Source organism: Giraffa tippelskirchi, chromosome 12 (assembly GCF_054371585.1).
Source record: "Giraffa tippelskirchi isolate mGirTip1 chromosome 12, T2T-mGirTip1v1.2.pri, whole genome shotgun sequence".
Lineage (NCBI taxonomy): Eukaryota > Metazoa > Chordata > Mammalia > Artiodactyla > Giraffidae > Giraffa > Giraffa tippelskirchi.
Window position 1 is genome coordinate 49,487,980 of NC_137286.1, and position 22,209 is coordinate 49,510,188.

Here is a 22,209-nt window from a genome sequence, read left to right on the forward strand (position 1 = left end):
ATCTTCCCAGCTTGGAAGATGCTGATTAAACCTTAGCCTATTGGAGACTGTCCAGACATAAAACCAGGCTCCCTGATGCGTCCTCTCTCATTTTTTCAAAACAGTGAATGGTGACTAAAAGGATGAGAAGTGCATAGAGAAGGTTAAGTATCATACCCACAGGTTCAACAAAAATCATACCTCAAATGGATAGGTTACAAATCTAATCTTCCAATTTTCTTGGTGTTGTTCAGTCACTAAGTCACATCCAACTTTTTGAGATCCTGTGGGCTGCTGAAAGCTTGGCTTCCCTTTCCTCCACTACCTCCCAGAGTTTGTTCTAACTCATGTCCATTGAGTCAATGAGGCCATCTAACCATCTCATCCTCTGTCGCCCCATTCTCTTGCCTTCCATCTTTCTAAGCATCAGGATCTTTTCCAATGAGTTGGCTCTTCACATAAGGTGGCGAAAGTATTGGAGCTTCAGCTTCAGCATCAGTCCTTCCAATTAGTATTCGGGGTTGATTCACTTTAGGACTGACTTGTTTGATCTCCTTGCAGTCCAAGGGACTCTTGAGAGTCTTCTCCAGCACCACAATTCAAAAGCATCAATTCTTCAGTTCTCAGCCTTCCTTATGGCCTAACTCTAACATCTGTACAAGATTGAATGAAAATCTATAGCCAACCTGTAGGAAAACACTGTGAGTGGTACACCAATACTTGCATACTAATATTTAACTGAAGATGTATCAGAAAGTTCACTTCTGACAGAGCTGGCTCAAAGCTCTTTAAAGCAAGGGTCGTCAACCTCCAGAATCTAATGCCTGATGCTCCGAGGTGGAGTTGATGTAATAATAATAGGAATAAAGTGCACAATAAATGTAATGTGCTTGAATCATCCTGAAACCATCCTCACCCAGTCTGTGGAAAAATTGTCTTCCATGAAAAGGGTCCCTGGTGTCAAAAAGTTTGTGGACCACTGCTTTAGCACTCTTACTCTGGTCTAAAGATGAACTATCTGGAGGGCTACTTGTTAAAACACTTTAGAAAGGTCAGGTGCAACAGATATGTATTAGGCGCTTACACTTCTCAAGTTCTATGCTGACAGCATTCAAAGAGACACCATATGACTGTATGGAAGCTTTGACATAAGTGGGACTGCAGACCTAAGTGGAAAGAATGGGAGGTTTGCAACCTGACAAACCTAGGTTTAATTCCTGACTGTGAAACATCAACCATGTGGCTGACCTCACATATGTCACCTGATTTTTGCATCAGACTTTTTTTTCCATCTGCAAAATGGGAGTAAGATATTTATTTTTCCATACGTATAAAAAGTTAAATTTAAAATCACATTTTTATCTTATCAGATTGACAAAGAATAAAAAGAATGATAATCAGTTCAGTTCAGTTCAGTCGCTCAGTCGTGTCCAACTCTTTGAGACCTCATGAACCGCAGCACGCCAGGCCTCCCTGTCCATCACCAACTCCCAGAGTCCACCCAAACCCATGTCAATTGAATCAGTGATGCCATCCAACCATCTCATCTTCTGTCGTCCCCCTCTTTTCCTGCCCTCAATCTATCTCAGCATCAGGGTCTTTTCAAATGAGTCAGCTCTTTGCCAAAGCTGAGTTTCAGTTTCAACATCAGTCCTTCCAGTGAACACCCAGCACTGATCTCCTTTAGGATGTACTGGTTGGATCGCCTTGAAGTCCAAGGGACTCTCAAGAGTCTTCTCCAACACCACAGTTCAAAAGCATCAATTCTTCGGTGCTCAGCTTTCTTTATAGTCCAACTCTCACATCCATACATGACTACTGGAAAAACCATAGCCTTGATAATGTGCAGTGTTAAAAAGTTATGGAGAAAAAAAAAAAGTTATGGAGACCAGACCCTTACATCTATCAGTGGTAGGAATATACATCTGCACATCTTCTATAGAGAGAAATCTGGCAACAATATGTATTAAATATAAAATACGCATAACATTTGACTAAAAAACATGACTTTAAAGAATTTATCTTAAGGAAACAACCTGAGAAATTTGTCAAGAGACTGACAAGACTCTTAACCTGTCTGTTGTTTATAAGGAGAACTGTTTGACTTAATTATGGCCCAACAATACAGTGAGATAGCTGTTTTAAAAACTAATAACACAATTTGTATTCTTTGCCCTTAGGAAGATGCTGTTTGTTTTTAAACTCTACTACAAAATACATTATCTTATAAAAGTTAAAATGGGTCTGGATATAGAAATACATGTAAAGAAACAACTGATATACCTGAAGCTGTAGATTTATGAACAAACCCTAATGCATCTTCTTCATCTTTCTAATAGTGTTTCTCTCTGGGCAGCCTGATTCAGGGAGGGACTCCATGTTACAAAATTCCACAGGCACAATGTAATTATCATAGATGATAATGTGAACAATGCCCCTTGGAGTAATGCAATGTGTTAGCCTGAAATTTGGGTGCTTTTTAATTTCTTCTTTAAGCTTTTTCTCCACAGTGGGACTTTCTACAATAATGATGTTTCATTTTCCCCCCATTGGAAACAATAAAACCACTTTATTTTTTAAAAACAAAGAAGTCACATATGAACAGTAATAAGCCCAATGCAATCGCGTAATGGGCACTCTGTAGATGGACACTTTATGCTTGCTTTTCACCAGTTGTCTCTGAGCTCTTAGCCCACAATTCTGTCTTCTTCTCTGTCACACTGCAGCTAAAACTCTGCAGATTGCAATGCTCAAACTACCTTGCCAGTTGACTTCCTGCTAGGTTCTGCAATGAGAGGCACTAGAGAGCGGTAAGAAGGCAGGAGGAGGAAGTAAAGGGTACCCTCTATGTTTCCCAGTTCCAGTTAATGAGACTAGATCAGCAGCAGGTGACTGGCTTAACCCCTGCATCTTAAGATGCACAACAATAGCATCACTGCATCCTCTCATGGGCACCAGCAGCAGGTGGGATGTGTCCCCTTGCTATTTGGATATTACATTCTTTCACCCTTTCACCTGTGACCTTTGGTCTATTGAAGCCCTTGACAAGTCACATTTCCTTCTCAGAGTTCCAAACACCAGTGTTTTGAAGTGTTTCAGCCCCTGGGTGCCGGTAACTCCACAGCTTTCCTTTGCTTCCCCAGGCTTGTAGGCAGTGCCCACCTCTGCAAATATTAATCACCTGGTTTCTTCTCCGTTCCCCTTTTGAACTTTCATATTTCTATCACTGTGTCAATCAAATCCCATCTTCTTCAACACCTATTATCTTGATTGTATCATGTATCCTTTCATAATTAAAAAACAATAAAGCTATTTTATTTTTAAATGTCTCAGTTATACTGAGTATGATTTTTAAAATATATTAGCCATTGTACTTATTATTCACTGTCCCCTTAAGAGTTTCTCTAAGTATGATTGCCACTGCTCTTCTTCACCAATCTGAGGCATACATACTTTCTTTCAATCTCAATAACACAGCTGAAACAAGATGGAAAGGCTTATTAGCACTTTACTAAGAATAAATGCGAAGAGCTGACTCCTTGGAAAAGACCCTGATGCTGGGAAAGATTGAGGGAAAGAGAAGAAGGGAGTGACAGAGGATGAGATGGTCGGATGGCATCGGTGACTCAATGAACATGAGTTTGAGCAAATTCATGGAGATAATGAAGGACAGGGAAGCTGGCAGGCTGCGGTCCCTAGGTTCGCAAAGAGTAGGATACAACTTAGTGACTTAGTAACAATAACAAGAATAAAGGATATAACAGATGATAACTACTCACAGAAAATTTAAAACTGATCATTGGTGATAGCTGTTCTCATTCTCAAGCAGCAAGTTGAGCAATTGCTTCTTCCGACCTCCTTGACACACTAGGTGTCATCATTCTAAAACAACCCTCAATGATGTACGGGGGACCAGAGTTTCTCCAGTTTCAAGATCCTGAGAATTATCTCTTTCCCCTAAAAGGTCCATTTGTCAGGCATATTTTCTTGTTCCAGGATTTACTCCTTTCTGGAAGATTGATACTGTAGTCATTCAATGACTACACTGTTCTCTACCCACAAGGAAGTCTTCATGGCCAGTAGTAAATGTATCGTGGCATGAAAAGTAAGAATGCTCACTTCCATGATCTAAAGATCCAGCAGCACAAACCTCTGAGTTACTTGTAGGATTTTATGTAAGTGAGAAGGCAGCCCAAGAAACATCTGATGTTGAATTTCTCATGAGTCTGTTGGTCAGCAGCTCAGAGAGTATCTTCCATTCTTACTTGTGCAAATTTTTAAAAGATTATATACTCACTACAGTCCTTTTTTTTCAAATGTAACTGATCTGTGAAATCTGAAAATCTGAGAATCAGTGTTACATGTTTTTATCTTGAAGAGACTTGAAATACATTCAAAGAGTTGAGGTCATGTAAGAGGGAAGCCGGTAACATATCAAAAATAGGAAGGAAGAGGCCTAGCCAAGCCCAAAGGTGAAGTGAGCCAAAGGGGGTCACCATAATCACTTTGTGATCCTGAATAGTCACCTGAATGAACATGTACTAGAGAGGACAGTGGAAGAGGAGCCCAGTGACCAAAACTATTCAAAGTCAGACAAGTGCTGCTTACAGCCAGAAAGCTGGTGGCAACAGGAAGGATATCTTCTACAATGGAAAAAGCTGGCAGGATATGGTAGAGTGTCCAGGCTTGAACCAACCTGGGAATTCAAATTCCATGAAGGAAAACCAAGGATAAACCAATTCATTCATCATGGATCAATACTGTGGAAAGCTGGGAAGGCTATGCCTTCTTTCACCCCAGTCACACTGGATGTGAAGATCGAGGTCAACCATTTGAGATCGACGTGTACACACTGCTATATTTTAAATGGATAACAAACAAGGATCTACTGTATAGCATAGGGAAGTCTGCTCAATGTTATGTGGCAGCCTGGATCGGAGGGGAGAATGGATACGTGTATATGTATAGCTGAGTCCCTTTGCTGTCCACCTGAAACTATCACAACATTCATAATCAGCTATACTCCAGTATAAACTAAAAAGCTAAAAAAAAAAAAAAAAAAAATAGGACTAACTTTAGAAACCATTTCTGCTGATGGGGCTGAGGCTTTACTTGCATCTCCATCTAGCAGCTCAGCTGGTAAAGAATCTGCCTGCAATGCAGGAGACTCCGGTTCAATTTCTGGGTTAGGAAGATCCCCTGGAGAAGGGATAGGCTACCCACTCCAGTATTCTTGGGCTTCCCTGGTGCCTCAAACAGTAAAGAATCTGCCTGCAATGCTGGAGACCCCAGTTCAATCCCCAGGTCAGGAAGATCTCCTGGAGAAGAAAATGGCCACCCACTCCAGTATTCTTGCCTGGAGAATCCCCATGGACAGAGGAGCTTGGCAGGCTACAGTCCACAGGGTTGTAAAGACTCAGACATGAGTGAGTGACTAAGCATGCCTTCTAAGTCTGGGAAGAGTTGAGAGATTAAAATCAACATGGGCTCTGGAGAGACACAAACTGGGTCCAAACCCCAACCCTGTCACAAGTTAGCTATACAACCTCTGTGTGTGTGTGTGTGTGTGTGTGTGTGTGTGTGTGTGTGTGTGTGTGTGTGTGTGTGTGTGTGTGTGCCTGAGCATTTTAATTATCTAGACAATTTTTAGTGACATTTTTCAACTAGGCTATGTGATAACTTATTTTTATCTCTTTAGTCTCAATTACCTTATCATTTGATGGACAGAGAATAAGTAATATACAAGAATCTGCCCAGCTAGAACATTTTAAGTTTCTTTTATTTTAATGCTTTTAAATCTCTATAGAAAAGGAATGCAGAATAGACAGTAGTTGTAGTCCTGACTCTGTAATATCAGCTACTTAAACAGAACCGAATAGACAGCTAATGGGAAGCTGCTGTGTAGCACAGGGAACTCAGCTCAGTGCTCTGTGATGACCTAGATGGGTGGGTTGGTGGCGTGGGAGGGAGGCTCAAGAGGGAGGGCATATATGTATACTTACAGCTGATTCACTTTTTCTTACAGCAGAAACTAATATTATAAAGCAATTATACTCCAATTAAAAAATAAATACAATGCTCTGAAGACTTCACCCTGTATATGTACTTAAATTTATTTTCATACCTGAAAATTATATAGAAGATCTATTGATACTCCAGTTGGGCCATAATTACTACTGGATAAGAAAATACATGTGAAAGAGCAAGATTCTTTCTTGACTTATAAAAGGTGCTAAATATTTTCTTAGATAAAGTCTGTGAGGGCTTTTAATGTAGTAAAATAAAGCCTTCCCAACTCACAAAGTAAAAGACTATCTATCCTAAGTTTAAATGGTCTTAGATAGTTAAAATCATCAAAATTTTTATCTGATCTTTATAGTTTCATATGTTTCCTCTAGAGCAGAGAGCCCCAACCTTTTTGGCACCAGGAAATGGTTTCATGGAAGACAATTTTTCCATGAACTGGCAGGAGGGATGGTTTTGGGATGATTCAGGGCAATACATTTATTGTGCACATTATTGCTCTCATTATTACATCAGCTCCACCTAAGATCATAAGGCATTAGAATCCAGATATTGGGGACCCCTGTCCTAAAGCAGTCAGCTATTACTTACAGCATGACCTTTGTTCTTTTTTTATTATTGGGGTAGAGTTGGCTTTAAAATATTGTGTTAGTTTCTCCTGGATTCAAGATGGCAAAACGCCATCTTGACTGTTTTCGTTACTGTTGTTTACTTCTTTTCCACTGTGGTCTTGGAAGAGGTAATCACGTTTGTAGACTTGTATATATACCAAGGACAAATATACTCCGATTCTACTGGGAATAAAATGTTGGCCTGTGTGTTGATTTTATAAAAATTCTTTGTCACTATCATCCACCCAGCAACCAAAGTTCAAAAATTGGGAATCACATTAGATCTCTTTCTCTCCTTCACTTACTTGCCATGATGATCTTTTAAGGTATCACCTGTCTTCTCCCCCCTCCTGCTTTAATCAAGCCACCATTATCACCTCGGCTTTAACCCAGCCGGTGGTCTCCTACTTTTATTGCATGTTGGAAAGATTTATAAGAATCAAGGGATCACTGCATCAGGCCTCCCAGATTACTGAGAACTCAGCCCAGTTCAATACAAACGACCAGGCCAACAAGATGGTAGGATGTTTCTTTTGGAAACCATCTTTGTGTTTTGTTTTCCTGTTACAGACATATGTTGCTAAGATATCTTTGGCTTGGCAAGACCCTCTCTATTTCTGCTAGAAAATCCTGGCTTTGTCTCCCTGACCACTGCTATTAAAACCTCTCAGCCATCCTCAGAGTCTCCATTAGCATCAAGGAAACTACTCCACCTTTACACAGTTTTTCAAACTCCATAGGGGCCCATAATTTCTTGTAAAAGAAAAGCTTCATGTGGTAGATTAAGTGCCAAGTTCAAGTTTGGGCTCTTCAATCTTTAGGCAAAGCTTGCCTCTTTGCTGGTCAGACCACACACAGGGAAGTTTTGTTAATGTTAAGAAGCCTATGAATACGAATGTGTCCCAAGAAAACCAATGAAAGTCAGAACATCAGAAACAACATCACATAAGCAATGTTTAGGTGAACTGCATCAAACTTGGAGGGGGTTTCCCCTGGGGAAGTTAAGGCATGTAAAATGAGGGTAATATCTTATCCTTCTTTTTACATATTTTAGGCAAAATGTGTAAAATTCATAAAATCAAAACAGAGAAAAACAAATCCACCTAATTATATTCTATGGAATGTGTATGTCTTTAAATGGAATGTCAGTGAAGAATTTAAGTGGATATTAGATAAACCATGGGCTTCCCTGGTGGCTCAGTGGTAAAGAATCCACCTACTAATACAGGAGATATGGATTCAATCCCTGGGTTAAGAAAATCTCCTGGAGAAGGAAACGGCAACCCACTCTAGTATTCTTGCCCAGAAAATCCCACGGACAGAGGAGCCTGGCAGGCTAAGTCCATGGGGTCGCAGAGTTGGACACGACTTAGGGGCTCAACAAAAACTAGGTAAACCATACGTTAAGTATGTTCTGAGAAGGGTTCATGAGCTGAGGATTTTAAGCCTATTTATCGTGTGATGTTATGATTCCATGGCAGTCTCAAGTCTTTCGGTAATGATGTGCAATGACCTGGGGATTTTTCTTTCAGTAGAATAAGGGTACAATTTCCAAATCCCTCTCAGCCAAAATGGTTTGAGTGATCCAAAGAAACCTACAAAGTGCTTTGAGCTCCATGATGAAAGATGCTATATAAATAAAAAGGGTAAGTTAGTCATAATAAATAACGGTAATGATAATGAATGGTGGTGTCATAAAGAAGAAGCTGGCCTGCCATTAGGGAACCCAAAGCAACTAGCTGGGAATACAGCACGTCCAGACCAGAAGGATAGTCACTGATGAGACCACATTAACCTTTCAAACTAAGACCTGGATCAAGCCTCTGATTCAGTGGTATGAGCATCTGAAATGGAATAAACTCTAGTATTTGTTCCAAAGCTTGAATATTACCTTAGACTTATATGACCTTTACCCAGATGGGTCAACAGGGAGCTTCCTGTTTCAACAGAAGAGAAAACTAAGTAGGTCGGGGGAGAGCCAAGTAGAATTATGACTCTGAACCCAGTGCTCTTTTCACTCTCAACCAGACTCCAGATAATTCAAGGGAACATGCAACTTCAGAAAAGAGCCAACTTGGATGAGAAAATGTTTGAAAAGAGGTCATGTCCCTCAAGACGGCTTGCAAAGTTGTTTTCCATCCACTTAGGCTCAGTAAGCATGCTAATAAAATCCTTAGCCCCTCAAGCAGGGAGGAGTCATACAATGAGACTCTAGAGCTGATTCCTAGAGCTCAATGAACACATGGTAGGAGCCAGCTGAGTGCTGCTGGACCAGGAATGGACACTGTGCTTCAGGGCTCTGTCCCGCTTGAGATCTAAGAAGCCTGATTGCTGCCAAAGGTCTGATTGATGGTACCTGCTAAAGGACATGTCCTCTCATGCCTTGTATTTGCCAACCAGTCACCATATGCAAAAAGTAAGGACCCTTTTCTTTGCCCACCAAAAAATTCCATCAAAAAAAAATTGGGGAGTTACAAAACTAGGAAACTTATTAAGTATGTGGCTGCTTTCTTTACCTACTTATCTACTTCCTTGTTTTTGTTTTTTTAATTTTATTTTTATAGGCTTTAGCTTTCATTTGCTTGCATTTTGGCATAATTTAACATATTTTATCATTTGGAATTTATTCTGATCCTCTTTTACTATTTTACCATCTTTATATTTTTAACCTTTTTAACTTCTCAATATTCTTTTTTTGTGCTTATCCTTTGAAGCTATTCCCAGCATTTCAACATTTATTACCATTTAGGATTTTTTTCTTGAAAGAAATTATTTTATATTTCTTAAAACATTTTCTTATTTATTTTAAGTCATTTTATCTCTGAAATTTGCTTTTTCATAGTTTTTTATAATTCTCATTTTATCTCTTTGTTTTCACATTTTCAATATTATTCTATTTTCTCAGTTTCTGAAAGTGTGCTTTTGCCTCTTTAATACGAATATTTTAAATTGCAACTTCTTTTGGATCTTTAGCTCTTGAAATTATGTTTCCTTTCCATATTTCTATTTATCTTGAATTCTGTTTTTTTCCATAGGATATCACTGTCTAATCCTATAGTAAAAATAACCATTTATTACCAAAGGAAGGAATGTTAAGTTTTTTTCCACAGTTTGAGGCAAGTATGTATGAATGTTCACCCTGTCACCCTCATCCACAGGCTATGAGATGTTGAGACCCTGCTCTGCTTTCTGGGCCTCGGCCCACAAACTCTGAAAATGCTGACTCTTTCTAACCCTAGAATTCGTCTTTCCCAAAATACATTCTGAAAGGCATGTAGGAGTGGGCCAGGAAAAGCACCACCCCAATCTTCTCTTCCAGCCAACCATTTTTCAATCATTCCACTTTTAACCATTCCACAGCCATTCTTCAACCATCTCAGCCATTCCATTTAAATAAAGTGACATCCTTACTATGGCTGTATCCAGAATCCAGTAAAAACACTGCTGCTGCTGCTGCTCTTATGCTAAGTCGCTTTAGTCATGTCCGACTCTGTGCGACCCCATAGATGGCAGCCCACCAGGCTCCTCTGTCCCTGGGATTCTCCAGGCAAGAACACTGGAGTGGGTTGCCATCTCCTTCTCCAATGCATGAAAGTGAAAAGTGAAAGTGAAGTCGCTCAGTTGTGTCCAACTCTTTGAGACCCCATGGACTGCAGCCTACCAGGCTCCTCCATCCATGGGATTTTCCAGGCAAGAGTACTGGAGTGGGTTGCCATTTCCTTTTCCAAATAAAAACACAACTGAGAATAAAGACTTATCTGCAGTGCATGCTCAGTCACTTCAATCGTGTCCGACTCTCTGCCACCCCATGGACCATGGCCTGCCAGGCTCAGAAGCAAAGAAAAGCACCAGTCTTAACTTCATCAGACCACAGTTTGAGCCTTGGCTTTGTCATTAACCCAGCCCAGGTGGCAGCCGGTGGGGGGGCCGGGAGTCATTTGATTATCATGGACATCAATTCCTTCCTTTTTAAAAGGATAGTGTTAGATTTGATTCTTTCTAAGGATTCTTCTGTTACTAATTTCTTGAGTCTATACTTTTCTATTAAAAGAAACTCTGAGATTGATACCAATATTTATAGAGAATGTCCTGATATTTGTACGAGGTAACAGAACTCAAGAGAAGTTATTCCTGCCAGAGTACCAACACCTCTCAAGTCAAACCCATTGAGCAAAACAACAATCCATTATCATGATAACATAAATGCGGCCTAAGTTAGGCCAAATGCCTGACATACTTGCCATTGATGACACCATCTGGGTTGAGCATGGGGATTATCTTGAAAATGAAGTTTTCCCTCAAGAGCCTAGCCACGGGGTCACTGCTGACCAGGAATTCCAAGGTCCCCTTCACCACCCAGCTGGCATTGCTCTCTCCTGGGTGAACTCGAGCGGTAATCACTTGGTATGGGCGCTGCCCTGCAGAGAAAAAGAAAACACACACATGAGAAAATTAAACCCAAGTACAGTTTCCATATCCATCAAGACAATCTCCAGGAAGCCAGTTTTACACCTGACTGGCATAAAGCCTTAAATAGGTTGATTGTTTCTAATACACATCTAATGTGCATTTATCCATTTTCCATCTGCCTCTACAGTCTGTAAGACTCAGGAGAGTATAAAGTTAAAGCTCAAGGCTGTTATCCAAACCGTAGGTACTTTGTGGCATGAAAACAAGCCAAAAATCAGATTTTAGAAGACCACCAAAGAAACAATTTTCTCTTCAGGGTCCAATAGCGTGATGCTGGATGTCCCAGGTCTGAAACTGAATCTTGTCTTCATCATTTACCAGTTGTAAGATCTCAGCTGCAGGACTTAATTTCTCCAAGGCTGCTTTCTCATGTGTAAAATGAGGACAATGATACTGACCTCCTGTAGCTGTTGTAAAAACTAAATGATGTGATTACAAAGCACTTGGCATATTCCTTGCCATTAGGTACGTACCTGTTAGCTCTCTCCCTTCTCAATTATGAAATCTGTGGTTAGGATGTTCCCTCTCACTCCCCGGCAGTGAGAGGAGTCAAGTACAGAAACTGAACTGGGAAACTTATGATTGACTTTGTGACACTGAAGCCAATCCTGGAGAGATTTCACAGAAGAAGGAAGCACCTAGAAGTTCAGTCTAGGAGTTGCAATACCTCCTTCACTTTGCAAAAGAAATCAGGAACACACTCTCTGCCAATCACAAGGAGTGTATTGACACAATAGACCTCTATGCAGAATGCACTGAGAAAAGACAGATTTATCATCCTTTGTTGACAGAAGATGCACATAGCTTTGAGACCTATTCTTGGACCACATCTGGGCTCAGGTGGAAAACATCTTTGATTGATTAGTGACGTCTGTCCTCACATACCTGAGGAAGTGGGAGGTGGGAATCATGTGGTATCAGACAAGCAATTCACCATGTCTGCTCTAACCTCCTGTTTGATTCATGAGGGTTTTTTGACTCACTTTCTTCTGTATCCTCACCCAATTCCTTATTGCTCCTAAACTCATTCTAAAGACGAGAACTAAATTTTTGCCAGGTATAAATACGTGAGCCACTAAACAGTCTAAAAGTTAAACAAGTCATTTTCTTCCTGATTATTCAAATCATGAGTTAAATATTTAACTATGAGTTTATGGCTTTTCTTCCCTTAAAGAGTAATCTTTTTGAAGGTATAAATTGTGTCTCTAATTCTATACAAAGAAAGACAAAACTGAATAACCTCAAGAACCTCTAAATAACAAGGAATAAAAGGTATGGAGAAATAAACTATTAATTACCCAATAATATTACTATTATCATCAGTTAAAACAAACAAAATCTCCTCTGTCAACAGCCAACAAGATGCAGGTTTAAGGGGCATATCTATTCATGCGTTTTTATTGACTATGGTGAGAGCACGTTACTTCTCTTCGTAGATCCTTTATATTTTAGAGATAACATTCAGCTCTTTTTTTCTTTTGAATTTAAGCAGGTATCTTGAACATATTCCAGAAACTGCAGGAGGCATTGGGTAGAAAAAGCTGAATCTATTATAGTTCTTGTTCTGTAAAAGACCAAAGCACTTGTCGGTGGTAACAAATATTCAAGCAAATAATGACAAGTGAGTTAATGGAGGTGTAAATAAAGCACCAAAAATAGATCTGTCTGAGAGAGGGAAAGACATTTCCAGAGATGTGATGCTATTTATTTAGACTGGGTCCTGCAGAATAATTATCATCTAACTTTAGAGAAATGGCATGGCAACCCACTCCAGTATTCTTGCCTGGAAAATCCCATGAGCAGAGGAGCCTGGTGCTCAACAGTCCATGGGGTCGCAAAGAGTTGGACACAACTGAGCAACCAAGCACAACTTGAGAGAGAAGATGAGGAAGGGTCTTCTAAGCAAAGAAAAAGACGCATGCAAAGAACACAGAGGAAACACAACCAGTTTCCTGCTGTGTTTTTATTGTTTTTACCAGTCTGTAAAAACAATCAGTTTTTACAAACTGCTTTCAAGAATCAAGAAAAACCATGAGTGGCTGAAGCAAAGGACTGGAGATGGTAGCTCATGAATTTAGAAATTAGGCTGGTGTCAAACTAGTAATATCCCTCCTCATACATTTTGTTTTGGGTTTGGACTTCATACCGTTGATCAGAAGTTCTCAGTCATGAAGTCAGTGTCTCACTGGTATGCTATGATCTGTGATGAGATCTATTGAAGAATCACTGGTTATTAATAAAAGTGCAAATGTTTGCTTGTTTTATATATAGATATAGATAATATATAGAAATAGATACAGATACAGATATAGATATATTCACATTATATATGTATATGTGTGCGTGTACACGTGTGCTCAGTTGTGTCCGACTCTTTGCAACCCCATGGACTATAGCCCACCCTGCTCCTCTGTACATGAAATTTTCCAGGCAAGTATACTGGAAGTTGCCATTTCCTACTCCAGGGAATCTTCACAAGAATCAAAACTGTATCTATTGAGTTTCCTGCATTAGCAGGCAGATTCTTTACCACTGTGACACCTGGGAAGCCCCATATGTACACATGCTGCTGCTGCTGCTGCTGCTAAGTCGCTTCAGTCGTGTCCGACTCTGTGCAACCCCATAGACGGCAGCCCACCAGGCTCCCCCGTGCCTGGGATTCTCCAGGCAAGAATACTGGAGTGGGTTTCCATTTCCTTCTCCACACACAGATATATATACATATGTTCACAATGTATGCTGCTGCTGCTGCTGCGTCGCTTCAGTTGTGTCCGACTCTGTGCGACCCCATAGACGGAAGCCCACCAGGCTCCCCCCGTCCCTGGGATTCTCCAGGCAAGAACACTGGAGTGGGTTGCCATTTCCTTCTCCAATGCATGAAAGTGAAAAGTGAAAGTGAAGTCGCTCAGTCATGTCTGACTCTTTGCGACCCCATGGACTGCAGCCTACCAGGCTCTTCTGTCCATGGGATTTTCCAGGCAAGAGTACTGGAGTGGGGTGCCATTGCCTTCTCCCTCACAATGTATATATCACACGAAATATTGGTTACTTGTCCAGTAAGCTTTAGTCCCCTTCTTTCCTACTACCAGACCCCTGATTTTGGGGGAGTTTAAAAAAGTGCCCAGATCAAAACACCCAGCTTCATGAATCCTCTTAGAGGTAGGAATGGCCATGTGACAGGAGTGAGACCAATGAGATGTAAATAGCAGCCAGAGGGTAAGTCTTTCTGGAAAAAGGATTAGAGAGCACAATTTCATCTGGAAAATGCCTTCTTAGATTTCTGTCTCTTGTATTTGTCTCTTCTTCCTTCCTTGAACATAAATCTGACACTTCAAGGTGAGGAAGCCAACTCGAGAATCCAAGTCACATGAGAAGATGGTGACCATAAAGGTAGAAAGAGCCTGGGTTCTTGAAAAACCCCTTAAGCAGCTATCCTGCACCTTCACTAGCTTCTTCAATGCTTCTAGATGTTTGAGACCAATAAACCACTATTTGACTGGGCAAGTGTAATCACATATTTATTATATTTTGTTAGACTCTAGCTCAATTTATATGACTATAAGAACAGGTTTAAAATCATCTTTATAATATGGTTACCTTGACTAGCATGCATCTAAGTGTGCTTTCTGGACTGGGGAGAAAAGAGAGACACAAAGGGTTGTAATGAGAATATTTGCTAGGTGTGTCCCAGAAATAAACAGCTGAGAATGTCTACTTTAAGAAACAGAGAGTAAATGATGGCTTTTCAACAGGAGCAAGACATACCAAAGACTGTGCTTTGAAAAACTCCTGACATTTCTGTAGACAGTACATTTGTTTAATTGCAGACAGTGCAGCCTACTGGAGTACAGCACAACTTCTATTTTTTTAACTTTTTATTTTATATTGGACTATAGCTGATTAACAATGTTGTGATAGTTTCAAGTGCACAGCAGAGTGACTCAGCCATACATATACTTGTAACTATATATATATATATACATGTACCCCAAACTCCCCTCCCAACCAGGCTGCCACATACCATTGAGCAGAGTTCCCACTGATACCTTGTTGGTGATCCATTTTATGTAGAGCAGTGTGTACATATTGATGCCAAACTCCATAACTATCCCTTCCCCCATCCTTCCCTGCTGGCAACCATAAGTACAGAGAACAACTTCGAGACCTGAATTTCCAGAGTTCAAATTCCAGCCCCACCACATTCTGTCTGAGATGAATTATGTAAGTTTCTGAAGAAACTGAGCTTTGGACTGGATGTTCTGCATGTTAGACTAACAATTTGCTAACTGGAACTTACTAAGTAAGTGTATGGGGTGGGGGGAGTGGTATACAATCAGCTAGTTGAACATAGTTGAAGTTAATTGAAGCTCAACTTTCCCACTATATCATTTGATCACAATTACTTTTCACTCCTTCCAAAGCAAGCTGTATTGGCAGGCCAATAAAAAGCTTATTGAGAAATAAAGAGGCTTGATGAATCTGTACCCAATCAGTGGCCTATTTTCAGTTCTATAATTCCATATCACTCTCTTTGTGGTTTTTGAACTATGCTCATTTACAGCATATTAAACAATAGTAAGTGTTCCCAGTCCATCAAGAAGAAGTAAAAAAAAAAAGCTTAAGCTCTTGTAAATTTTCAACATCGATTGGATCCTCTCATTGTCTGGGCCAGTTGAGTCCCATTGCCTGATAACCAAGGCAATGCAGTGCATTATAGTCAATAAGTCAAATGCAGCTCTTGCAAGGAAATGTCAATGATGTTTCTCCTCTTTGGAGAGTCAGGTTTATAATCCACTAGATTGTCATATGCCACAAAACCTAAGAGGCTGTCCTAAAGAGGCAAACGGGGAAACTGTGGGTTCTCATGAAGATACTAGCATAAACAGCAGTTTAGCCATTTCTAGTAGATTTCCCTCTCTTCCTCTCTCTTAAGGTAATTTTGCATTCATATTGGAGAGTTCAACCTATGGGACCATTCAGTTGTAGCAGCAAATGGTGCTCCAGAGAACCCATAAAGACAACAGCTGTAAACAGTATGCAACACACATACTATGTGTTTTTCTTGTAATTGAAAATTTAAGATTTAATAACTCATCTCTGCTTAGGGGAGGGCAAAGAGTGTAGGGTATACATCTTTTACTTTTTCTCTGCAATTTATAAAATCTATTCTGGAGTCCATGAAGATCTATGGGGGAGTCATGGTTTGGCATATTGTAATTCTGAAAGTCACATATTAAATTTATGTCAGTGGCAATGACATCTGTTAGAAACAAGTAGAGAACTGCACAATCCTAAGAGATATATGGCTCACGGCCAATGAAAAACTGAGAAAGAACTAAAGACATGTGTGATGTGCACCCATCTATACAAATATTCATTCATCTATTCCTTCTTTCTTTCAATGGTATTATTAAGCTCCTACTGGCAGCTATAAGGGTCCTGAGATTCCAAAAGAAATGATTTTTGCCCTCAGGGAACTAATAATAGTCTAGTGAGAAAGACAGGAAAACAGATAATCATGATCTTATGTGATCAGGGGAAACTACCAAAACATTTCCAAAGCACAGTGGAATGCTTATTATGACGTTATTTACAGTAATGTGAGCACCTGTAAGTGACTTAACGTGCATCCATAGAAAATTAGTTAAGGAAACGATATATAAAACAGAATACTATGTAGCCATTAAAAATGGCACGTAGATCTCTTTCTGTTGATATTAGAGGGTACGTACCTGTCACATAATGATGCGTGAAAGCAATACAGGTGAGATACCTGAATTGTAATGGATCCTATCTGTGTTTAATTGTATTAATAGATACTTAGAGGCATCTGTACACAGAGACAAATCTGTGACTGGAGGCCATCTGAGTCATTCTTATTTCTTCTTTATCCTGACCTAATGTATCCGTCTCTCCAGAAAATAACAATCATATGTCAGTTTTCATAGAGGCAAAGCACTTGTCAATATTTCCAATTTTTCAATACATTCTAAAATATTTTCCAATAGTAAAACACAGCAGAGAAAATTTTAAAAAAATAAATAAATTTTCACAGAAGAGGTGACGTTTGATCTGGTTCATCCCATTTAATTGGAGTTTGCCAGATGAAGAAAAGAAAGGAGGGAGATGAGGGACTTTCCTGGTGATCCAGAGGCTGGGACTCCACACTTCTACCACAAGGGGGTTTCCCAGGTGGCTCAGTGAATAAACAACCAACCTGCAACACAGAAGACTTTGGTTTGATCCCTTGGTCGGGTAGGTCCCCTAGGGGAGAGCACGGCAGTCCACTCCAGTATCCTTGCCTGGAGAATCCCATGGACAGAGGAGCCTTGCAGGCCACAGTTCATGGGGTCACAAAGAGTCAGACAGGACTAAAGCAACTGAGCACTCATACACGCATGCAGGGAACTAAGATTCCCCATGGTGTGGTCAAAAAAATCAGTAAAATATTTTAAAAACAAAAAAGAAAAGAAAGGTGGGAGATGATAGGAAAGGGATAAACTGATGTATTTGTAAAATAACAATGTCATAAAGCACATAATGTCTGAAGAAAAGCGATGTCATTTTATGTGACTGAAGCAATAGCTATATGGAAGATAAGAGTGATGCTATAAGCTAAATCTGTACCCGATTCTTTTAAACAGGCTAAGGAGTAATTTTAGCCTGGCTAAGGAGTAATTTTATAGGCTATGGAAGCATCATGAAAAATCATTCTACAATGGTGTGATTAGATGGGGGCTTTTCTTGGAGCTAAAGATGGCAGGAGAAATAGCAAAAAAGCACATATTGTGATATTAAGGTCAAGTCAGCTAACATGACCTTAACTCTGGGAGAGAGTGGATAAAAATGGCCTGACTGAAGGGCAAGGGGGTGAAGAAAGAGACCAGGAAACAAATGGAAAAGAAAATGATATAATTTATATGCATAATCTTTTAAAAATGATATAAATGGACCTATTTACAAAAAAAAGAGACAGACTCACAGACTTAGAAAACAAACTTATGGTTTCCAAAGGGGAAAGGTAGGAGAGGGAAGGGATAAATGGGAATTTGGGATTGACATGTACACATCATCATATTTAAAATAGTTAACCAACAAGGACCTACCATATAGCACAGGGAAATCTGCTCAATATTCTGTAATAACATAAATGGGAAAAGAATTTGAAAAAGAATAGATACATGTGTATGTACATCTGAAACACTGCTGTACACCTGAAACTAACATGACATTGTTAATCAACTATACTTCAATATAAAATAAAAATTAAAAAAGAAAATCTCAATGAAAGAAGATTCTGAGAAAGAAAATTTGAAAAGAGTTTGATGAAAAAAAATTATATACTTTATAGAATATGCTGCTGCTGCTAAGTCGCTTCATTCGTGTCTGACTCTGTGCAACCCCATAGACGGCAGCCCACCAGGCTCCCCTGTCCCTGGGATTCTCCAGGCAAGAATACTGGAGTGGGTTGCCATTTCCTTCTCCAATGCATGAAAGTGAAAAGTGAAAGTGAAGTCGCTCAGTCGTGTCCGACTCTTAGTGACTCCATGGACTGCAGCCTACCTGGGTCCTCCGTCCATGGGATTCTCCAGAATATACACGATACTAAAATTTACTACCAAAGATAGCATGCTATGAACATTTTCTCCACTGTGTGCTTTTCACTAATATATATTGGAGGTCTTTCTAGATCAATATATAGAGATTTTTCTACCTCTCTTTTTTAATTAGCTGCATGTATGGCATTGTTCTTTACAGCATCAAACTTTACTTTCAAAACCAGATGCATCCACAGATGAGCGTGGTTTTCACTTTGGTCCAGCCTCTTCATTCTTTCTAGAGTTATTTTCCCACTCTTTCTCAGCAGCATACTGGACATATTGGACAGTAGCATACTGGACATCTACCAACCTGGGGTAGGTGTTCAATGTCATATCTTTTTGCCTTTTCATACTCTTTGTGGGATTCTCAAGGCAAGAATTCTGAAGCAGTTTGCCATTTCCTTCTCCAGTAGCCACATTTTGTCAGAACTCTCCACTGTGACAGGACCATCCTAGGTGGCCCTGCATGGCATGACTCATACCTTCACTGAGTTACACAAGGCTATAAATCCATGTGAACATTTTGGTTAGCTTTCTGTGGTTGTAGCTTTTGTTCTGGAGGCCATGGGATTGTAGTTCTTGCTTCTCTGTCTGCCCTCTGATGGATGAGAAAGAGGCTTGTGAAAGCTTCCTGATGGGGGGGACTGACTCTGGGGAAAAAACTGAGTCTTGCTCTGGTGGACAGGGCAATGCTCAAAAAATCTTTAATTCAATTGTCTGCTGATGGGTGGGGCTGTGCTCCATCCCTGTTAGTTGTTTGGCCTGAGGTGACCCAGTCCTGGAGGTTACAGGCTCCATGGTCTATTGGCAACCTTCAAAAAGGGCTTATGTCAACATGCCCTTTTCTGGTAGCTCAGCTGGTAAAGAATCCACCTGCAATGCAGGAGACCCCAGTTCAATACCTGGGTCAGGAAAATCCTCTGGAGATGGGATAGGCTACCCACTCCAGTATTCTTGGGCTTCCCTGGAGGCTCAGACAGTAAAGAATCCACCTGCAATGTGGGAGACCTGGGTTCGATCCCTGATCTGCCTGCCCTAGAGAAGGGCATGGAAACCCACTCTAGCATTCTTGCCTGGAGAACTCCAAGGACAGAGGAGCCTGGGGGGCTACAGTCCATGGGGTCACAAAGAGTCGGACACAACTGAGCAACTAAGCACACGCCAACGTGCACTTCCCAGGACTGCTGGTGCCAGCGGCCCCGACCCTGCAGCAGGCCGCTTCTGACCCACACCTCTGCCGGAGACACTTAAACATTCACAGGCAGGTCTGGCTCAGTCTTCTGTGGGGTTTCCCCTGGGTTCTGGTGGACACAAGATTTTGTTCATGCCTTCCAAGAGTCTTGGTTTCTCCCAGTCCTGTGGAAGTCCTATAATCAAATCCCAGTGTCATTCAAAGTCAGATTCCCTGGGGATTCCCTTTGCCAGATCCCCAGGTTAGGAAGTCTGACATGGGGCCTAAAACCTTCATAGCAGTGCAAGAACTTCTTTAGTATTCTTCAATCTGTGGGTCACCCACCTTGCGAGTATGGAATTTGATTATAACATGATTATGCCCCTCTGACATTCTCCTTGCGGGTTCCTCTTTGTCTATGGACAGGCTTATTTAACTTTTATACAGAGTAGCGAGATGCTGGGCTGAAAGACTCACAGCTGGAATCAAGATTGCCAGGAGAAATCAACAATCTCATATCTGAAGATGATACAACTCTAATGGCAGAAAGCAAAGACGGACTAAAGAGCCTCTTGATAAGGGTAAAAGAGGAAAGTGGAAAAGCTGGCTTAAACCTCAACATTAAAAATAACTAAGATCATAGCATCCAGTCTCATCAATTCATGGCAAGTAGATGGGAGAAAAATGGAAACACTGACAGATTTTCTTTTCTTGAGCTCCTGAATCACTGCAGACAGTGTGACTGTACCCAAGAAATTAAAAGACACTTGCTCCTTGGAAGAAAAGCTATGACAAACCTAGATGGCATATTAAAAAGCAGAGACATCACTTTGTTGAAAAAGGTCCATATATATATAGTCAAAGTTATGGTTTTTCCAGTAGTCATGTATGGATGTGAGAGTTGGACCATACAGAAGGCTGAGCATCAAAGAATTATGGCTTTTGAACTGTAGTGCTGGAGAAGACTCTTGAGAGTCCCTTGGACTGCAAGGAGATCAAACCAGTCAGTCCTAAAAGAAACCAACCCTGAATATTCATTGGAAGGACTGATGCTGAAGCTGAAAGCTCCAATACTTTGGCCACCTAACGCTAAGAGCTGATTCATTTGAAAAGACCCTGATGCTGGGAAAGATTGAGGGCAGGAGGAGAAGGGGACGACAGAGGATGAGATGGTTGGATAGCATCACAGACTCAATGAACATGAGTTTGAGCAAACTCTGGGAGATAGTGAAGGATAGGGAAGCCTGGTGTACTGCAGTCCACGGGGTTGCAAAGAGTTGGACATGACTCAGAGAATGAACAACAAGACATCACTTTATATTAAGCTGACTGATTTTTTTCAAGTTGTATCAACTTTACACTCCTAAAAGCCAATCAATTTGATTGCAATATATGTCATTTCTGCAATTCTAGATTTGTTCTTTTTCCCCTCAGGATTTGTGCATCTATGTCCCATGAGAGCCTGTAATTTTTCTTTCTTGTAATGTCCTCTACAGACTTAGAGATCAATGTATGATGAGTTGGAAGCCATTACCACTTTTTCATTTCTGTGGAAGATTTTCGAAGTTTAGAAGTATTTCTTTCTTAATTTTATTTTAGAATTTCTCAGTGAAGCCATGAGCCTAGATGTTTTATTTTTCCTCTGAGGATTTAAATAACAACTCAAATTATACAATAACAAAACCAAATCATTAAAAATCATTGGAGGAAAATTTAGGTGTTCTGAAACAAAATCCAATGTTCTTTTCATTTGACCATATATTATTCTGTTTGTATACTTAAGAGGAAGGCTGAACTTAATCCTCCTGAGATAAAACACAGTGACATACTGATGTGAAAACAAGCGCCATGCTCATTTTGAATCAGACAAGCTGGGTTTGAAGCCCAGTTCTGCATCCTACTAACTGAATGTATTAGGAAAAATTGAACTCTTCTGAAATCTAAGTTCCTGACCTAAAAAATCAGGCTCTCTGAGGTCTCTGCAACACTAAATGCAATTATTATCAATGGCAATGTGAAATACAATAGATAAAAAATCAAACTTTTTGGCCAGTGGTTTCAATCCCCTTTGATTCTACTATATTCTCCTGTATTCTTTTACGAGAGCGCCTGACAAGAAGTGAAATTACATGGAACTTCATCTCTCTTTTTTTTCTCTTTCTTGAATATTCAGATGCAAGTGCTAATTGGTAGAGAAGTCAAAAGTCAAGTATTGGCAGGAAAAATAGAGAGCAGGTAATCAGTGCTAATAATAAGTTTTTGAACAATCAAGTGTGGACTGGATCTCTCTCGCTGCTCCTGATTACTGGGGCACAATTCCTTCCCAGATGAGCAGGGTCTACTTTTCACATGC

At 40.2% G+C, this 22,209-nt stretch overlaps 1 protein-coding gene across 5 annotated transcripts in view; it reads right to left on the reverse strand.

Annotated features, from left to right (window-relative positions):
* AGBL1 (AGBL carboxypeptidase 1) overlaps positions 1-22,209 on the reverse strand; it is an 867,141-nt gene that overhangs the window by 526,610 nt on the left and 318,322 nt on the right. For all 5 annotated transcript variants that reach the window (XM_081550442.1, XM_081550439.1, XM_081550438.1 and 2 more), the window contains one exon: positions 10,852-11,032. In XM_081550442.1, coding sequence (XP_081406568.1) covers positions 10,852-11,032 — 181 coding nt within the window. The remainder of the gene's footprint in view (positions 1-10,851; positions 11,033-22,209) is intronic.